The sequence below is a fragment of the Xiphias gladius genome, chromosome 2 (assembly GCF_016859285.1).
Source record: "Xiphias gladius isolate SHS-SW01 ecotype Sanya breed wild chromosome 2, ASM1685928v1, whole genome shotgun sequence".
Classification (NCBI taxonomy): Eukaryota; Metazoa; Chordata; class Actinopteri; order Istiophoriformes; family Xiphiidae; genus Xiphias; species Xiphias gladius.
Genome location: NC_053401.1, coordinates 18,901,978 through 18,920,660, shown reverse-complemented (window position 1 = coordinate 18,920,660; position 18,683 = coordinate 18,901,978). Strand labels below are relative to the sequence as shown.

The 18,683-nt window shown below is 39.9% G+C and overlaps 1 protein-coding gene across 11 annotated transcripts in view; it reads left to right on the top strand.

The window, feature by feature from the left end:
* LOC120802952 (pleckstrin homology domain-containing family A member 5-like) overlaps positions 1 to 18,683 on the top strand; it is a 247,344-nt gene that overhangs the window by 150,975 nt on the left and 77,686 nt on the right. For all 11 annotated transcript variants that reach the window (XM_040151259.1, XM_040151188.1, XM_040151204.1 and 8 more), the window contains one exon: positions 11,865 to 11,948. In XM_040151259.1, the coding sequence (XP_040007193.1) occupies positions 11,865 to 11,948 (84 nt within the window). The remainder of the gene's footprint in view (positions 1 to 11,864; positions 11,949 to 18,683) is intronic.

Here is an 18,683-nt window from a genome sequence, read left to right as displayed (position 1 = left end):
AATTCATCCTTACTTCTTTCACTTTCTGACATCATTTATTAACTGAGATTAAAGTTCTGAATTAACAGACATATTTAGGTCAGTGATACCTGCTTCAACCTTGGAATCCTATTCATGGACCTCTTGGGCTTGGTTAGTGATTTGCACTTTTAGAGATTTCTGAGAGGGGTTGTTATTAAAATTCAATTGTCATTCCTTTTCCCCTGGCCTACCCACTATACTCCTGCTGCTTGAATGGTAAATGGACTGCACTTATATAGCGCTTTTTCTAGCCTTATTGACCACTCAAAGCACTTTACACTACATGTCACATTCACCCATTCACACACATCCATACAGGACTTTTTCTATACATACAGCGCTTTCTGTACATACACACACTCACACACCGATGATACATCGGGGGCAATTTGGAGTTCAGTATCTTGCCCAAGGACACTTCAAAATGCAGACGAGAGGAGCTGGGGATCGAACCAGCAGGCTTCCGGTTAGCAGAAGAACCGCTCTACTTCCTGAGTCACAGATAAGCTTTGAAGTGTAGTTCACATATACTCAACCTGGCAGTACTCCAGTATGCACACTAATTTCTAAAGTTTCTGTTCCAGACAGGGTATTTTCTTTCATTACTGGGGTTTTAGTTTCAAGGTTACTCTAGTCTACGGAAGTTGATAATTGGAAGTTGATATATTTTTTAAATTGCCCTATACACTTGATCAAGAATGTGTCATTATTGCACATATTCAGATGAAATGGTGCAAATATCCCATCTGTTTCATGTGAGCCGCTGTCAGATGATTTCCATAATGTTTTCAGACCATTATCACAACCACTTACATAGTAGAATTCATTCATACATGCACTTGATCATAAGTCATTCAGCTCATTAGGTAGACATTGTCATGGACGATAAGATGTTAAAAAGAGGGTAAAAAAAATTTCAAGCCCTGTTTATTTTTAGCTCAGGAGAGAAAAAGAGAGTTAGTGAAGACAGAAGTGAAGAGAGAGGGACCGGTTTTATTCATGCAGTGGCACAGCTGCTGTAAATGGTGGCATTTGTTCAACATATCACAAATGCAAGTCATATGTCAGTTTTCTTCTTCGTCTGCTATACGACAAAAACAGAAGTGATAAAAAGCTATGAACTCCTTCAGGGGGAATATGCACACAGGTTTCATTTTGATTGCCCACGCCCTCCAAAATGGCTGCCATATTATATCATACTTGACTACCAATGCAGTGTTGTCAGGTGAGGATATTGTATCTCCAAAATATCAAATATTCAGGCATTGAGATGACAGTATGAAGATATTTTTGGAAAGTTTTGTCACCTCACAAATAAATAATCATCGACTTGTCTTTAACAAGAATATCACAAAACTAGAATGACCAGGTTTTTACCCAAATAATGACAGTGCTTCTTGTATTCGGTTAAGTGACATTTTGTTTGTATATATTTAAAATAAAGACAAATGTATGACAATGCTAAGGTACTATTGAATGGCATTTATTAAATTCGAGAGGGATGAACTTCAGCTCAGGGCTGTGACTTTGTTGATTATTTGATTGAAATTAATCAACAACAATTTTGATAATCAATCGATTAAATGTAAAGCATTAATTGGCTGTAGTTTCGCCAGTGTGAAGATTTGCTGTTTTTGTCTATTTTATATTACAGTAAACTGAATCGCTGTGGGTTTTAGACTGTTGGTCCAACAAAACAAGACATTTCAACATGACATGTTGAGCTCTGGATAATTGTGATGGCACTTTTTCACCATTTTCTGGTGCAGACAAAACAATTGATTAATTGAAAAAAAGGGTCGTTAGAATAACTGATAATTTAATTGGACTATTTTTATTCATAGCCCCAAGATTTGGTGGGTTTTGTTGAGATTTTATTAGAGAAATTATAGTAGCGAGATGAGAGGGAATTATATGAAAGATAGATGGGGAAGAACATGCAACAAAGGTCTCCAGCTGGATTCAAACCAGTGACATTGCAGTTCATAGTCAGTGCCCTAATCCAGACTGGCCACTAGGGTTTCACTTACAGTCCTAAATTTGAAGCTGATGTTCACTTATTGGATTAGATTTTTGCATTTAAAAAGTAATTTAAGAAAAAAAATTCTTTTTTGACTTAAATTAAAGTTATATGCATCAACTACACATCAATTTGCTCTGCTCCCTGTCTACTGTAGGCATCTATTTCTTCATAGGATTGACAGTTCTTTGCATTTTTCCAGAGAATATATAATCATTTTGTTCTCTAGACCACAAACAAAAAACAAACAAAACAAAACAAAACATTCGTAAAAAATCCGACATTGCATACTACTGTGGTTCACAACCTTTTTGCCTCGAGACTCCTAAAAATTGAGGCAACATTCACATCACGTTATCGGTTCTCATCACAAGTTGTATATACTGATGAGCTAAAACAAAGAGTTTGACTGTTTCCCCTGTTTTAATTTAATGATTTTTAGAGGCCTGAAGAACTAAAACGATCTTATATTTAACTAAAAAAAAAAAAAAGCATTTTTTTATTTTCGAGTAGACCTTTTCTGTCTCTTTCGGTCCTATTTGGAAATCCCAACCCAAGTTGCAAATCATTGGCTCCAAGCCCCTAAAGTATAAGGCAACGTCATGTTCACACGGATATGGGCAATGCTATGTTATCAGGACATATAAAAACATAAATTAAGTCTAATTGGGGTGGGAAGTTCTGATTCATCTTTCCTGACAAACATAGATGGTGAAAATGTAGGTATAAGGTCTCTGATGGTCAATCAAAAATCTTAGAACACTGGCTGCAGACAGTATGTAACACTTGTTTGGAAGCGTAATTCAAAAAGAAATCAAGTTGGGGGAAATGTTACTCTGGGATTTTTTTTTTTTTTAGTGTGTGAAAGGGTGTATTCAAAAGAAAACTGGTTGATAAATTACTATTTAAATTCAAGTGAACAAACACTTTCAATACTTTTTAGAAAATAACTAATAAAAACCAACTTGAATAAGTTGTTTTTCATTTCACAGGACCTTTAAGTTGCAGTAGTTTTATCATTTAGCATTTGATTGATTGATCGTTTTTGTCTCTCCTCATCCAAAGGGGAAGTGTTTGAGCATCAGTGACCTGTGCAGGTGAAGACAGAGGGAGGGCAACTGCAGAGAGAGGAGGAGGAATCAGAGAGAAGCAGGGAGTTAAAAGGTCTTACAGGATGGAGAGAAGCAGCTGGAGGGCTGGAAGACAGAGTGAGAACTAATTGAGAGGGTAAAGGAGAAAATGAGAGGGAAGGGGTCGGGGAGAGGGTTGCGAGAAGAAAGACGGAAGCAGATATGAGGAGAAAACCAAGAGCCAGGGTGGGGAGGTAGGGGTGGAAGGAAATAAGTGGAGAGAGGAAGAAAGGGAAGGGGTTGTGGAAGGGTTGTGGAGGGCTGTCAGTGCTGGTGGCCTTTCTGAAAGGTTAGTGGCCTGGCTAGAGAGAAATGACAGCCACTCTGCAAGGAGGAGAGGAGATCACTGGCAAGGCTGCGGGATGCAGGGCTACATGGCTGAGACACACACACCAACACACACACACACGCACACACACACTTGTACTTCTACTTATTTCCTATGTGAGGACCATTTTGAGTTATAAATCTTGTGGAGCGAGGCCATTTTGGGAAAGTAAGGACAATTTGGCAGGTCACAACTTCAAAGGGCTGTTTGAAAGTCATGGCTTGGTTTTTAGGTTCAGGTTAGACTTAGGTTTAGGTTAGGGTTAGGGTCAGGGTCGGGGTTAGCCATTTAGTTGTGATGGTTAAGGTTAGGGTAAGGGGCTAGGGAATGCATTATGTTAATGAGTGTCCTCACAAAGATAGAAGTACAGGTTCGTGCGTATACACACACACACACACATCACCGAACAATAGCTCAGCTGATTCTGTCCATGTGAAATGTCAGCTAATGTTTAATGTCATTAGTCCTCAGTGTAGACAGACGTGCTTTGCTTTAAATGCCATGTGAAAAAGCCACCCTTTGGTCAGAGGGCTTTGTTTGTGTGTGTGTGCCTGTTTGTGCGTGTGCCTGCGTGTGTGTGCGTGTGTGCAGGTGTCTGTGTTTGTCTCCTACCTTGAAACCTGGCGCTGGGTCATGTGTGTGTATAGTACGTTGCATGCTGGATAAGGGGAACAATGCAGGGGTCAGTTGCTGTGCAGCGGAGCAAACTTCATATTAAAAAATTCCATTGACAAAATAGACAGACCCACTCTAAATGGCTGACTAGAAAGTGTACCCACTCTTAAACCAGTCGACCAGTCCCGGGGAACAGTATAGTGACTGCACTCGACCTGGTAGCCTTATTAGCCTAAATAAATTAGAAATAAATATAAGAAGCTAGTATCTGCAGCTTAAATTAATCATTTTAACCTAATTATTTAATACTGAAATGAAAAGAACGGATTAAGAGCAGACCAGCCTGCACTTGCCCATAAATAGAACTACATAAACTGGTGATCCCAAGAATTATTGATGATTATACAAAATGCAGCCACACTGACGACCTCTTTGACATGGTGTTAGTAGTTTGACTCCGAGTAAACATTCAGTAAATGTTAAGTTAGACTGTTAGACCCAGCAGTCTAATTTAGGTTGGACGAGTTCAAATTTGTGAAAACCCAGTTTTCACAGGTAGTCTGTCCCTCCCACCGCCGCAGTAATGGATTAATTCTGGAAGGCTGTTGATGTAGCACTTTTCTCCTTATGAAAGTTACACCGGTGATCGGCTGACCAATGAGAAATTGGTCAAAGATACTGTATGTTTGAGGTCATTTAGAAACCTTGTCCACACAAGGCCCCCACCTGCAGGCCACCACAGGTGATCTTTGGCAGAGAATAACATTTCTTTCCAGGATGTTGCTGGGAGAAAAGGTCGTATTTGGATGAGGAAACAGCTTGTAACAGTGAGTATTGCTGACGATGCAGTCAGAAGCAGGAGTTCCAGCAGGAGTTGGAATGTTTGGGGATAGAGAGAGGAGATACTGCATCTTCCTCTCCTATTGACTCGATTTGACAGTTCACTACATCACAGATGTTCAGCTGCTTGGATTCAGATTAATTTTATTGTAAAAATATGTGAAACATGTTACCTGATGGAGTTCATCGACACATAGTTAACTTTGTACTTGTCTACCATGACACAACATTCCAAATCAAAAAATCATTGCGTACAACATGGATTTACTCTACTAAGTCCAGCTCCCATTTCATAGGAATGAAACAGAGACCATGAAAAATCTTTTGCGTAGTGCATGCAAATGTATTATTTTACAGCGCGGCAGAATCAACCATGAGAAGGATCAAAATGTTTCCAAAAATCTGATCCAAAGAGGGAACACTGTGAAACAACAGATTCCTCACCCTGCTTCACACATTTCATCCTGAAACACAGTTTTAACATTATTCTGCTGAATCGACAGACTTTGAAGGGGTCAAAAATTCATTATTTTAGTGACAGCGGAAGTAATGTGACAGTACTGTGGTTTAAACCTACTTGCTTGTATGTGAAGAGCACCTTTCAATACCCCACCCATCCTAGTCGTCATTATCCTCTTCCTCCACCCACCCAGTTATTCTTTGATGTCATTACATCTGAATTGGAAGTGCTTGACTCCACACCAGGAAGCAGTTGTGAACTGACACTCTTTTCCCCTTTTTTCTTGTTCCACATATTTGGTGGTTTCTCTGTCTTGGCCTCCATCGTTTACAGTTTGTGTCTCAACTCCTGCCTCTCTTTCTCTCTCACCGCGCTGTCTCTCCTCATTTACTTCTCTCTCTTTTATTACCCTCATGACAACCTGGTGGCATGTGCCTTAAAAACAGCTTAATTTCTAGCAACCACCATGCAAGAATGGCTTCGGTTTTTTTCCTAAGGTGGAATTGTTTGCTGGTGCAGGTACTCAGCCTGAGAGCTTTGCTACCAGTAGCATTGTAATGGGATGTTTGAGGTCAGGGTGTGTTAAGGACTGTATAATGAGAGGACAGATGCTTTTTGATTCCTGTTATACACACATATTAGCCTGCAGCTACAAACCATCCGAGTGCAGTGTTTGCATTTGCGGCATTATGTTTAATGTGGGCATGGACCCAGACAGGGCTACTTGTTGACTACTCTCCAGTTTTTGATGTTACTGGTCACAATATTGAGGAGCAAGATCAGGATAGTATCTGGTTTGGTGGCATTATTGGTGACATCCAGTTTTCCTAGGAGTTACATTCATATTGGATCATTCTGTAGCTCCCTTTCTAACATTAAGTTGTGTCATTTAAGTTGCAAGATTGAAACTGAAGTGTAATGTTTGAGACTGGATTTCTCATACTGTCGTAGATCAGCAGTTATTTTTTAACAGTCCACAATGTTACTATAAGATTAACCAAGTGTTTTAGTTGCCTAACACCAAACATACATTTACCATATTTTATTTGCAATACCATGATGTCTTTCTAACTTTAACCATACCGTAGTTGCCAGGTGCAGATATTGTTCATTTTTTTTAAAAAAATGCTGGCATTGAACATTGAATGCAATTTTCAGAATCATCCAATATCCACAGGTTTGGACATTAGGGTAGCAGTTTTGGTATTTGTGGATGATGACCTCATCAGACCAGGATCACTGTTGTTCACTGGATTAGTTTGCAGCTGAGCATAATGTTTTGGTTGAGAAATGCTTAATCCAGATGTTGGAGCCACTTTATGCAGCCACAAGTGCTTTCAGTAGTTTTGCAGTACGGTAGGGTTCTTGGTTGCTGGGTTTGCCCATTCTTTGAACCACATCTTTACCCGTTGAAAAGGCACTTCGGAATAAATAGCTTTATCTTACATAGTGCCATGATGTTGATCGCAGTAAACCTGAAGGTATTTATGACCTGGGATAATCTGGGAGTGTGTACAGTTAACTGCTTTGCACTCTCAGCCATGTCTTAAATTACTCCAAAAGAAGGTGAAGGGGGAGAACAGCCTTAAGTGGAGGAGGTGTGATATCAACAAAAAAGTGAGAGGAGCCAGCTGAAGTGCTTTGGGAGACGTTACGTGAAGTGGAACTATTTCTTGGTTTACAACAGCCCAGTGCAGTGACTGTGTGCTTCCTGTAGTGAAGTTGCCAGGTTCACTCTATTCATGCCTACACATAGACAAATGCTCCAACTTGTGCTTGCCAGCCATATCTGGCAAGCATTTTTCCAGCAGACACCATTCAATTTACCATTCAATTACATTCTGTAATCACCTCTTTATATAGTAGTTTTCAGGTAATGCTGGAGTCCGCCATCCCGGCACTGCCTTCATATTTCCTCCACAAGCACACTCTATACAAGAAGCTCCTCTGCTTGCAGCTCTGTTTTAAGTCTGACAAACTGCTCAAGAGGTGTTTGCTGTAGTTTGCATCTAAAAAAAAAAAATCAAATAAGAAAGGAATGGTAATAAGTTTAGATTTTTGAACTTTGGACACAGACAGGCCAGCTGTTTCCCCCTGGTTCCAGTCTTACTGCTAAGCTAACTGCCTTCCAGCTTCACACAGACATGAAAGTGATATCCATCCTCTCAGCTTACTTTCAGAAAGAAAGCAAAGAAGTGTACTTCCTGAAATGTTAACTGTCCCTTTAACCTCTTCATTAAAAGGTTAAAATGGTAAAAATGACAAAAGTAACGCACAGACGGCTGCTGTCAGTTTGTTTTGTTTTTGTTTTTTCCACATGGTGAGTTGCGGAAAAGTCATGCAAAGGACATTTTGAAGCAATAACTAAATTTTATTTAACAAATCCCCAGTTAAGTAAAGCTTGCGTGGAGCAGTGATCCACAAAAAGCCGTTATGAGTTTGTGCAACATGCATTGTGAACATGTAAATGTTCAATAAGCCTTTTAGTCTCAAAAGTATATATTTATCAGACAAAAATTAAATGTGTTCATTTTGCCAAAGCAGGGGAGCAGTTCTGCATGGGAGGTGATTTTTGGCATTAATATTTCAAGCAAGATTTATAAGATCACAGGTTTATCAGATATTAAACAACTACTTCAAGCATGATGGTACATTTCATTTGTACTGCAGCCTGCTCTTGTCCATGTTTAAATATCTGTGTGGTGTTTATGGGATGAATAAAGAGAATCAATGAAACTGTGTCTTTAATGACTCAAGGTGACTCAGGCAATCTTTTCCGTCTCATCGGGGCTATGTCAGGCAGAGATGTTACTGAAGTTTAAATTGGATAAGGCACAGCTCACGTAAAGTCCACTCACTCGACACCCGGCTGTGATTTGTCTCGCTGTGTATTTGAAACTGAGTGTAATGATGCATCTGGTTCGAAATGCTGCTTTAAGTTGGAGCTGAAAGCCTGTTGAAAGCTGTCCTGATGGTTTATTCACTACTTCTCATTTTTTTCTGATATGCTGCTCTTTCGCTGTGCTGTCTTGTTATCAGAGGCAGATATGCCTCTGTTTCTTCAACTTCACTCTTGATTTATTTTTTATTTTTAAAAAAGAGACTTGTCATAGTATCACAGAATGTGACTGGTGTTCTTTCCTTTATTACTTTGAGTCAAAAGGATGTGTGTATTTGACTTTGTAAGACAGACACAAAGGAAAAATAGTCGGGAGATCTGTAGATTTTTTTGTTTGTTTTTTTTTTTAATCCAGCCTCCAGCTGTAGGGCACTGGAGTGGCAGAGTAATCCCAGCCACGGTGCTGCACGGCTGGCTAGATTAGAGCCAATGAAGCCCCCTACCCCTCCCTTCGAGACTCCCTGCAGCTTCTGTACATCTGCCGTTTCCAGATGTGGGTGTGAAAACAGGGTACACGCTCAGCGTCCATCTGCTGCCAGCACATGCTGAACCCCCAGAGAGCCCACTGAGTTTATTTAAGGATTACACACACACACACACACACACATACACAAACACACACTTACAATTTGTTGATCACTTTGGACAATGTGGTTTGTTGTGCTGTTGAACTGTATTACCTTTTACAGAGAGTTATTTTTGTTATTTAGTCTATCTTCATTGATATAAATAGGTAGGACAAAATAATAGAAACACCTGTCTGTATAACACAATACAATTCAACAGCACCACAACTGCAGCCTCTAAAATGCTCATACCATCGAATGAACACCTCTCTAAAACGGTTCCAACAGTAACTGAACATTATAACCCTCATTAAAGTAGGGTGTGCTGCGCAACTTCTGTATTTAGACAGCAGTAGTTTTAGCTGAGCATACAATCAGAGGAACACAGAAACTGGATGGGATCCAACTTATCAGCTGCAGCTTTACTCTAATTACTTTTTATGCTGCAATGGCAGTTTAAAGTTTTCTGATTAAATATTGTTTGGAATAGGAGTCAACCAGGTGGGGGTGTCAAATCTGAAAGTGAAAAGTATGCAGGTGGTTCAACAAGTGGCTGCATTAATTTGACATGCAGAACGGAAGTTCCATTCCCAAATCAAATACAGAGTGTCTTTCTTACGAGTGCACGTCCAAGAACAATTTCTTTCATCCCTCAAACTTTGGAGACAACATGCTGACATGTGCTGTTACTGTGCCAGCAATAATTGAAACAGTGTGCTGGGTTTTTTTTTTTCACCTTATTCAAGCTGTGTTTTCCTTTGACACGCCTCTCTTATGTTCAGTTGTGCAGAGATTTTTTTCAGTTTTTTGATTGACTCATGACCATATTAAGAAAATACTATCTTCCAATATGGCGCCCCATTCATTTCAAGGTAAGTTTCAAACTGGGTACATTTACAAAGTTTTTCAGGCTTTTCTCAGCCTTCTGTGTCTTTGGGACAGATATGTAAATGTAAATGTCATAATTCTTTGCTTTTATATAAAGCACTTTGTGATGCATTTTATACAGGAATTATCCTGTAATAAAGTATTTTCTTTTTTATTGTATTGTTAATAATTCAGTGTTGCCACTACGCCTAAATCACCTCACAGCCTGGTGCTGTTCCTGAGAGCCTGGGGTGACTAGATCAGGAGATACAGGTTTCTGGCCTGACTGGTGCTCCCTACTGGTTAATCTGAAAAAAAGTTGCCTCGGAAATATGTATTAGATGTGAATTGTGTTAAACTATGCAAACAGTGAAATTATTTCACTTGCTTGTGGCAGCCATATTTTTTTTAATGCAGTCAGAGTCAAAGATTTATAAATCAGACAAAAAGTGCATATTTATAAGTGGGCGGTCAAGTTTTGGTAGTTTCATCGCTGCCATCACAGACTGAATATGTGTGCAAACATTACTCTATGTGTGTGTGTGTGTGTGTGTGTGTGTGTGTGTGTGTGTGTGTGTGTGTGTGTGTGTGTGTGTGTGTGTGTGTGTGCAGCAGACTGTTGATGGAAAGTTTGTCTAAACTACATGATACAGAGAGTACTAGTTCTCTCTTATTAATAATAATAATAATAAAGATTATCTGAATGATTAGATTAAGATCCGGCAAAGAACTGGTCTAGATAAGGATTAATTTAGGCATTCTGTGAGTGTGTGTGAGTGTGTGTGTGTGTTGCAAAGTTTCCTCTTAACTTCATTATCCTTGTCAGTGTTTTCAGGGTTGATAACAAAACTCTCCTGTTTTATGAGAATTAAGGAGATGAAGTTGTCAAGAGTATTCTGGTGAGACAGCACATGACTGAGAGAAACAGCAGAGGAAGAGAGGGAGGAAAATTAGGAGACCTCGGATGAATGAGTGGGAAAAAGACGTGGGGGACAAAAGAGAAAAACGAGGGATAAACACGAGGGATAAACATTAGTAGCAGTAGGTAAGAGAAAATGATGGCACAAAATAGAGAGAAGAAGAGTGAATATAAGGGAGAAATTGAGGGATAGAGGAAGAGGGTGAGAATGAGAAAAAGTTAATGAAAGACGTGAGAGGCAAAGAGAAGCAGGGGGACACAGTGAGTAAGGGACAATAAAGTGAACAAATGAGGAGAGACCAGGGAGAGATTAGGTGAAAGGGAAATAGAGGAAGAGTGAGAAATAGTGATGATAAAGAAAGAGGAGAAAAATGTGCTGAGATGGAAAAGGAGCAGAAAAAAGAGAGAGGAAGAATCAAAAATGGTACACAGAGTCTAAAGTGTGTTATCAAAGTAATCATTGACTACCATATAACACTAAACATATTTAATTATTATGGTGGTACATGCCAGATTCCATACTTAAACTGAAACACAGAGAATAGCGAGGGAAAGAGCAGAAACATAAAGACAGAAAGATGATGAAAGCAGGCGAGAGAGAACATTGTGTGTGAAAAATGGGTATAGGAAGTTCCACTGGGGCAGAGAGAGAGTGTCCGTTCACTGTTGTGCTGCTGGAGTCACTCTCACACTGTGGGCTCACGCTGCTGTGGACTGGTCTGGATAGTTTTTGGGAAGAAGGGTTTTCATTTTTATGTTCTTGACTTTTTTTTATTTTGGAGGGGGCTAAATGTTTGTCATCTGCAGCCACTCCCCCCCCACCACCACCACCTAAAACCAAACCGGACATTATGCTGAAGTTTAGCATCACCCGCTGCTCCAGGTGTGTGGAAGAACGTGTTTGTCGTGTGATTCTGAGGTGTGCTGCGATGCTGTTCATTTCTGCTGTTCACTGTGTCTTTGCAGGGAGCTGATTAACAAATTTTGTTTTTTTTGGAAAGGTTTATGATGTAGATGTGGCACTTTTACAGCTGACAGTAATGTTTGATATTTCATTTTGATTTGAATTGCGTCTCCTTGTCTTCAGCGTTCTGTCTGTTTCACATTTCAACCGATGTTTTGTTGTTTCACCGATTTAATGCTCACTTTCCCTTTTTTGTCTTTTCCCTGCCTGTCTCTCGCTCTGTCTTTCCCTGCAGCCACAATGAGCGAAAGGTGACCTGTAAGCACCCAGTGTCAGGCGTCCCCTCTCAAGACAACTGCATCTTTGTTGTAAATGAACAGTAAGTCTCTCTGCACTGTAACACATCCATACAGCATTGTCTGTGTCTGATTTCTGCACTGATATGAAAGGTCAAAGGGAAGTTTTATAGATGGATTCATTGATTGAACGCCTGTTGCAGCTGCACTGTGCAGCTGTGACAGAATGTGAATGTACCATATAAGTGATGATCTGGAGGGACAGAAGAGGCCTTTAGATATACTAGCCACCCAAATTAATGAGTTCATCAAACAACCACTCTTTAACAATGTTCTGGTGTCAAAATGTCAAAAATGATAAAACACATGATTTTTATGATTTAATGTTGCTCTCTAAAAAAGTGTAAAGCTTCACTGGAGACCTGATATTTGTAAGAGTGTAACTTTTTTTTAAGGGGATGCTGGATGCAAGTGATATGTTTTCCGCTTTGATCTCATGATGACATGGTTGTCTCACTCTTACTATGAATAAATACAGACTCAGTCATCAAGCCTATTACTGTATATTAGCTTAGTGTCACAGTACCACGATGGCCAGCACCTGGGTTTTGTGCAGAGCAGCATTTCTTTGATATCGTTACTACTACTGCTACTAACATTGCACCAATTCTTCTCATAATCATAATTCAGTCAACTGGGAACACACAGACATTATACACACGCACCGCTAACTCACTCTTTACAATGGTGATAGGCTCTCCGGTGTCAATCGGAGATAACGTCCATAAAGCCATTTAAAAATCACAGAAAAAACCTTTTATGATACAGGTTTTTCCAAGATGTAAACAAATAGGTAATAGGCTAAAAACACAGAGGTGCAGATAGTTTTAAGTTCAGATTGCAGATATTCGGCCACACAAATCTGGTGAAACAGTTTTCATCTGATTTTGGATCAGTGCAGGAAACAGGTGTTTTGTTTTTTTTTACCTCATGATCCCATATTTAGGCCTAGCACCCTATGCTATCTGACAGATAATACAAATAAATCCTGATAATACAGCAGTTTCAATCATTTCACTTTGGGATTCTGGGTCAGTGTTGGATGAATTCGAGAAAATGTGCCCAATGACAAAGCATTCTGAATGTGCTACAGCTTTCACCTGCACCTCTGACAAGCTTCTTTGTTGACGCTGAAATAGAGAGATGAAACAGAAGAGCAAAAAACTGCAGGGACACGCAAGTGGAAAAAATAGTCAGGAAAAATCGGCAGCAGAGTGGTGAGCATGACAGGACTGTTGCTGTGGAATGTACATTACACTGAATAAGTGAGCAGCTATAGTGCTTGTTATTCTAGCCCTCCATAACACATCCTTCAGCCATTATAGTGCCTAACTACTACTTGAGACTGAATGCTGAAATGAATTATGGCAAAGATTTTTTGATCTCAACCAAAAAATCTGTGTGATCACACAGAATCTATTTTTTGATCTCGACATAATCCAAACTGTCTTTTTAAAATGATGTGAGTTTTTTACAAAATGTTCTATAATCAGCAGACATGAGGCGGTCCTAATGTGCATCTACAGTAATAATGTGGCTGAGAAATGGAAAACCCCATGTTAGGGACTAATAAAAAAGTGATTGATTAAGTTCAGTGTACATACAGCACAGCTGTGGCTTTAACTGTGGTGGCGTGGTGGAATGACTGCATCACGTGTCCGTGAAGCTTTGAGGCCTATAACAGAGCATCAGTGTGCAGCTGACAGAATCTGCAGCTCTCAACGGCATGGACACCCACACTGACAGCATAACCACTGTGCTTATCACAGTCCACACTTTGTACACCGCTCCAAATCCTCTGTCTGGTTTTTGAGACACAGAATAATCACAGTAGAATCCGTTTTCAGTCCTGCTTCTGAGCCCAACCTGTCTGTCGGGGTGTTGTTGCCTGAGCTTCCTGGAGGCAGTGGTTGAATAGAAAGCAGAGGATTGTGGCTGTATTGTACCCAAGGGATAATTGTTTCACTTTGCTGATCCACACTACAGCTTTAGACAGGCCAACAGCTCTGTGTCCGTTTCTTTTTCTGTTTGACACCCCTGTCTTCTCACGCTGAGCTGCCTGTCTGTCTGACTGAAACTGGCCACATGCTTCTTGCGGCAGGCTCCAAAGACACGCATGTGACAGCAAACCTTCACAATTACATAATTGCCGCCAGAGCGCAGCTCCTTGTTGATAATCACCTCTGCATCTTTCCTAAACACACGGACAATCAGATAACAAACATATTTATAAAGACTAGAAGAACATAAAATCAAGTGGAAAGCAACACACGTGTTATACAACACCGACAGCCACAAACTACAAAAGTTTAAACAACGAACTGTAACATTCAGCTTTTCCTGCTGTCTTCTTCTACAGCAGCCCCCTTGTGTGTTTCCTGTAGATGTGTCAACAACACTCGCTAGAGTTTAAGAGAGCAGTGACAACTCGAGCGAGTACGTACACATTAATTGTTGCTGAAGCCTTGAATGATCAAAGTAAGGGACACATTAGAGACAAACTTTCCCACTGTCAAATGAGAAAAACAAAAATGGGCTGTATTACTGTAGCTTACAATTGCTAACTCACATTCCTTTATACTGACTTCACACAGTCAGCACAGAAGCATGCAATGGGGACCAAACTGGATCAATTTTCTTTGCTCTGACACAAAATTAATTCAATGATCACATCTTTCAAATTGTTAATCAAACTGAACCACCACAAAAACACTCAATTTTGCACGTTTACATACTATTGTAAAAACTGTTCAATTTACCTTCAAAGCCTAAACCAGAACACAAAATTACTTTAAACTAGACAGACATTTGCTACATTCTGCTATGTAACTAAAAAAAAAAAAAAGAGCAGATTTTATCAGCTGATTTTGGCCTGTCACAGATATATCGGTATCGGTGAATATGTTGTTTGATATTTTTTTTTACAGAGCACAATGCAGAAAAAGTTGGGGTAATTTAACAGTTTACACTGTACACACAAACACACACACACACAAATGCATATATATATATATATATATATATCAGTGGCCTCTATCTCCTTCTTTGGCAAGCTTATTATATAAGAAAGCTCCTCACAATGCATGGAGGGTTTCACCCCAAAGCCAGCACCCTGAGACTGTACACTAAGCGGAACGAGGGAAGCCGAGGACTGTTGAGCATAAGAGCCACTGTCCAGGATGAAACAACCAACATCCAGGAATAAAGCAGGAAGATGGCCCCCAAAGATGAACTGCTAAGTGAATACCTCAGGCAGCAGAAACCCGGTGATGCAAAGGAGGAGGAGGAATCATCATGGGGGGACAAGCCCCTACATGGCATGTACCACCGACAGATAGAAGAAGCAGCTGATATCAAGAAATCCTACCAGTGGCTGGAAAAGGCTGGACTGAAGGACCGCACAGAAGCACTAATCATGGCAGCATAAGAACAGGCACTCAGTACAAGATCCATAGAGGCAGGGATCTACCACACCAGACAGGACCCCAAGGAACAGCGTACATGGAACGCCATAACCAAGTGGCTGGCATAGTGTACAGGAACATATGCACTGAGTATGGGTTGGAGGTCCCATGGTCACAATGGAAGACACCTCCTAAGGTGGTTGAGAATGACCAAGCCAAGATCCAGCTGTACTTCCAGATCCAGAATGACAAACTGGTGATGGATAACCAACCGGACATCGTGTTGATCAAATAACAGAAGAAGGCAGTAGTGATAGATGTAGTGATCCCAAGCGACAGCAACATCAAGAAGAAGGAACACGAGAAGATTGAAAAATACCAAGGGCTGAAAGAGGAGCGAGAAAAGATGTGGGGCGTAAAGGCAAATATATATATATATATACCGGTTATAATGTTTTAATATTTTGGCCACAACATTAAAAGTTTTAATGTCTCTGGCTGATCAGTGTATAGTTTTGTATCATGTTACTGGATTCACTTTAGTTTCATTTTGCCCTTGTGGAGTACCTCCAAACTGAAATCGCTATGCTAAAATGGCAAAAAAAAAAAAAAACTAAAAAGAAAACATACTCTAAGGTAGCACAGTCCATGCAATAAAGAAATGCCTTTTTTGTTGTTGGTGGTGTTGTAATAGAATCTTGGTTTATGCCAAATACATAAATAAAAGATTCAAAGACAGTAGTTATCCTTATTGTAATACTGACTTTTGTTAGTGTTTTTCAGGTCAGTGTGTTCCGAGTGGCAAAGTTTTCTTGGTGAAAGACAAATGTTGTCATTATTCTGGTAGCAGAGTTGATTCTGAGATGTGTATCAAGTGTTTTATGCAGATTACATTTGTCCCACTTCCCTTTATGTATTTTTAGAGGATTAAGAGCACTACAAGTCTGAATTTGATCTGACTGAGAGATATTTTTTCTGTAAATATTAGTTCATTGCAGGGGAAAACATTGTTTGCAACAGTGCAACAAGTCCAAGCAAAATTTTCGTTTGGTGTTTCCTTCCAAAATGACGCTGATCTGATAGCCTTTGGTGGCAGAACAACATTCGTTGTGTTACAAATCACTGTTCCAAAAACCTTCATAGAAGTGTTTTCTGATCTGCCTCTATGGTTAAGGTATGGGTTTGTAATGAAGGATTGTGGTTTGTGTTAAAATAACTCCTTTATCAAGTTTAGGTAGCCTTCATCATCATAGTCAAAAGAAAAACTGTTGCTGCAAAAAACAATTATGTTTATTTTTGATTAATCTGATCAATATTTTCTTGATTTATATATTTTTTTTTCTGTTTGTCGTCTGTTTGCTTTTATTGTTACTGTGATTGACATCAAATTCAAATTTTTGTGACATGACAAGATCCTGGTGTCTCTGAGGGATCAGGGGTACATATGGGGCCCAGTGGCCCAGTTCGAGGTTATATGGATTTTTAAGGACCATGACCCTGAATAAAACCCAGACTCAACTCTGTGTCTCTTTATAGCTTTGCTTATTTTCACATTGTCATTGCTGGACCCATGGATCTCTGGTCACCACTTTTATAATGTCAAAGTTCTCCATACGTGTTATGACACCTGATTTTCACAATTTAACTCACTGAATTGTTTCACATGTTCTGAAGGAAAATGTATAAAATATAGTGTAACACAAGCCCAAGATTAAATAATGTAAATAGCGTAACAAAATAAATCTTAGTCCAGCTGATCAGGACAGGATCAATCAGGTACACTCCTGATTGTCAAAGCTGGATAAAACCTTAATTTATGAACTGTATTGCAGCTTTGCATATGTTTTGAAAAGGATCCTTCCACTTTATTGCAACTGGGGTCTTATTTTTGTAACTGCTAAGATCAGGGAACAAGGTGTAATTGCTAGGTCAAGAAACACAAGCAGTCAGACGGTCGGACAGGTTGTAAATCAGACCTCCAAGTTCGATAGACTTATTTGGAAGTGAAAACAAAGGTGATCTGTAAAATTATTACCCAAAGTGTCTGTTGTAAACATCCATCACAGACTCCCTGCTTCAACTTTACCCTCACATCACCATGAATGCATAAACTTTCAGTTTTTCCAAATAAAGCGGTTTAGATAATCTGGTTAATCTGTTGGTTTGTTGACAACCTCTCTCTTGCAAAACTGTTTGCTACAGGAACTAAGTGTAACTGTAATGCTGTTGCTTTTTTGGCTAGATTACATACGCATTGCGTGCATGTAATGGTTTAGCAAGAAAGTCCCATCATCAAATATCGTGAATCTTCTGTGGGGGTAGTGATGCATCATAAGCCTCTCTCAAAATGTAAACAAACTAATTTATTATTTTATGCTGAATTCTGCCCAACCATGTCTTTGAAATAAAAGGCCTAATTTGTTTAAATGATTAACAAGCTGGCAAGTCAGAGTTTCTTCCGGCAACAGATTTGTTCACAACCTGTCTGCTTGTGTGTCTTTCTACACTGGACCACGTTGTAGGGATTTTGCTGCATTCTCAGATTTTAGAAAGTAAATAGATGAGTACATTGTCAGAGAATGACACATAGATCGTAACAGACTGAAATGATACTTTAGTGTCCGTCAGATGTCTTGTCTCTGTAAGAGAAATAGTTCCATATTTCCCCTCCAGCTCGTGCTCTGGATTCATGCTGGACTGTCTGACACTGCTGTCAGCAACCTGACAGCGTGTAGAGATTTTGCAGGGCTGCAGTCCGCTGCAAAACCTTTTTGGTCTTCTCGCTTTTACGTGGTTGACTTGAAAGTGTGCGTGACTGACTGAGGGTCAATCAGTCTGTGGATGCCACCACTGATTAGACTGTTTCTTTGCATCTCTTTGTCTTGCGCAGCCGTCTTTCTCTGTCCTCTACTTTTTTCTGTCTGTACCTCTGCCTCTCTGTATGGTTTGTTTACAGCAGCTATGCTACAGACTCACAAACCAAAACAGAAAATCCCTTTGAATGTGTTCCTTCCCTAACTCTGCTGTCGGAATGACTGACTGCTGGATGCTCCCTACCCATCGGCTCTGAAATGGGATCCATTCTGTGGACGACATACACAACTCTTGCAAAGACACTAGTCTCTACTGCCCAGGAGACAAACTAGAAAACAACAAAAAGCCAAAATGAAATTTAGGACTGCAGCTTCTGAGAAAGACAAACTGCAGCAATTATGCGCTCCACCTCCAAAAGTGGTCAGAATGGTATTTCAATCCGTTCTTGTCTCTGAATGTACAGCTGAGATACCGACCCCACCACAACACACACACATTCACACTCTACACTTTACTGCTAACAAGTTCAGTGGAGCTGCA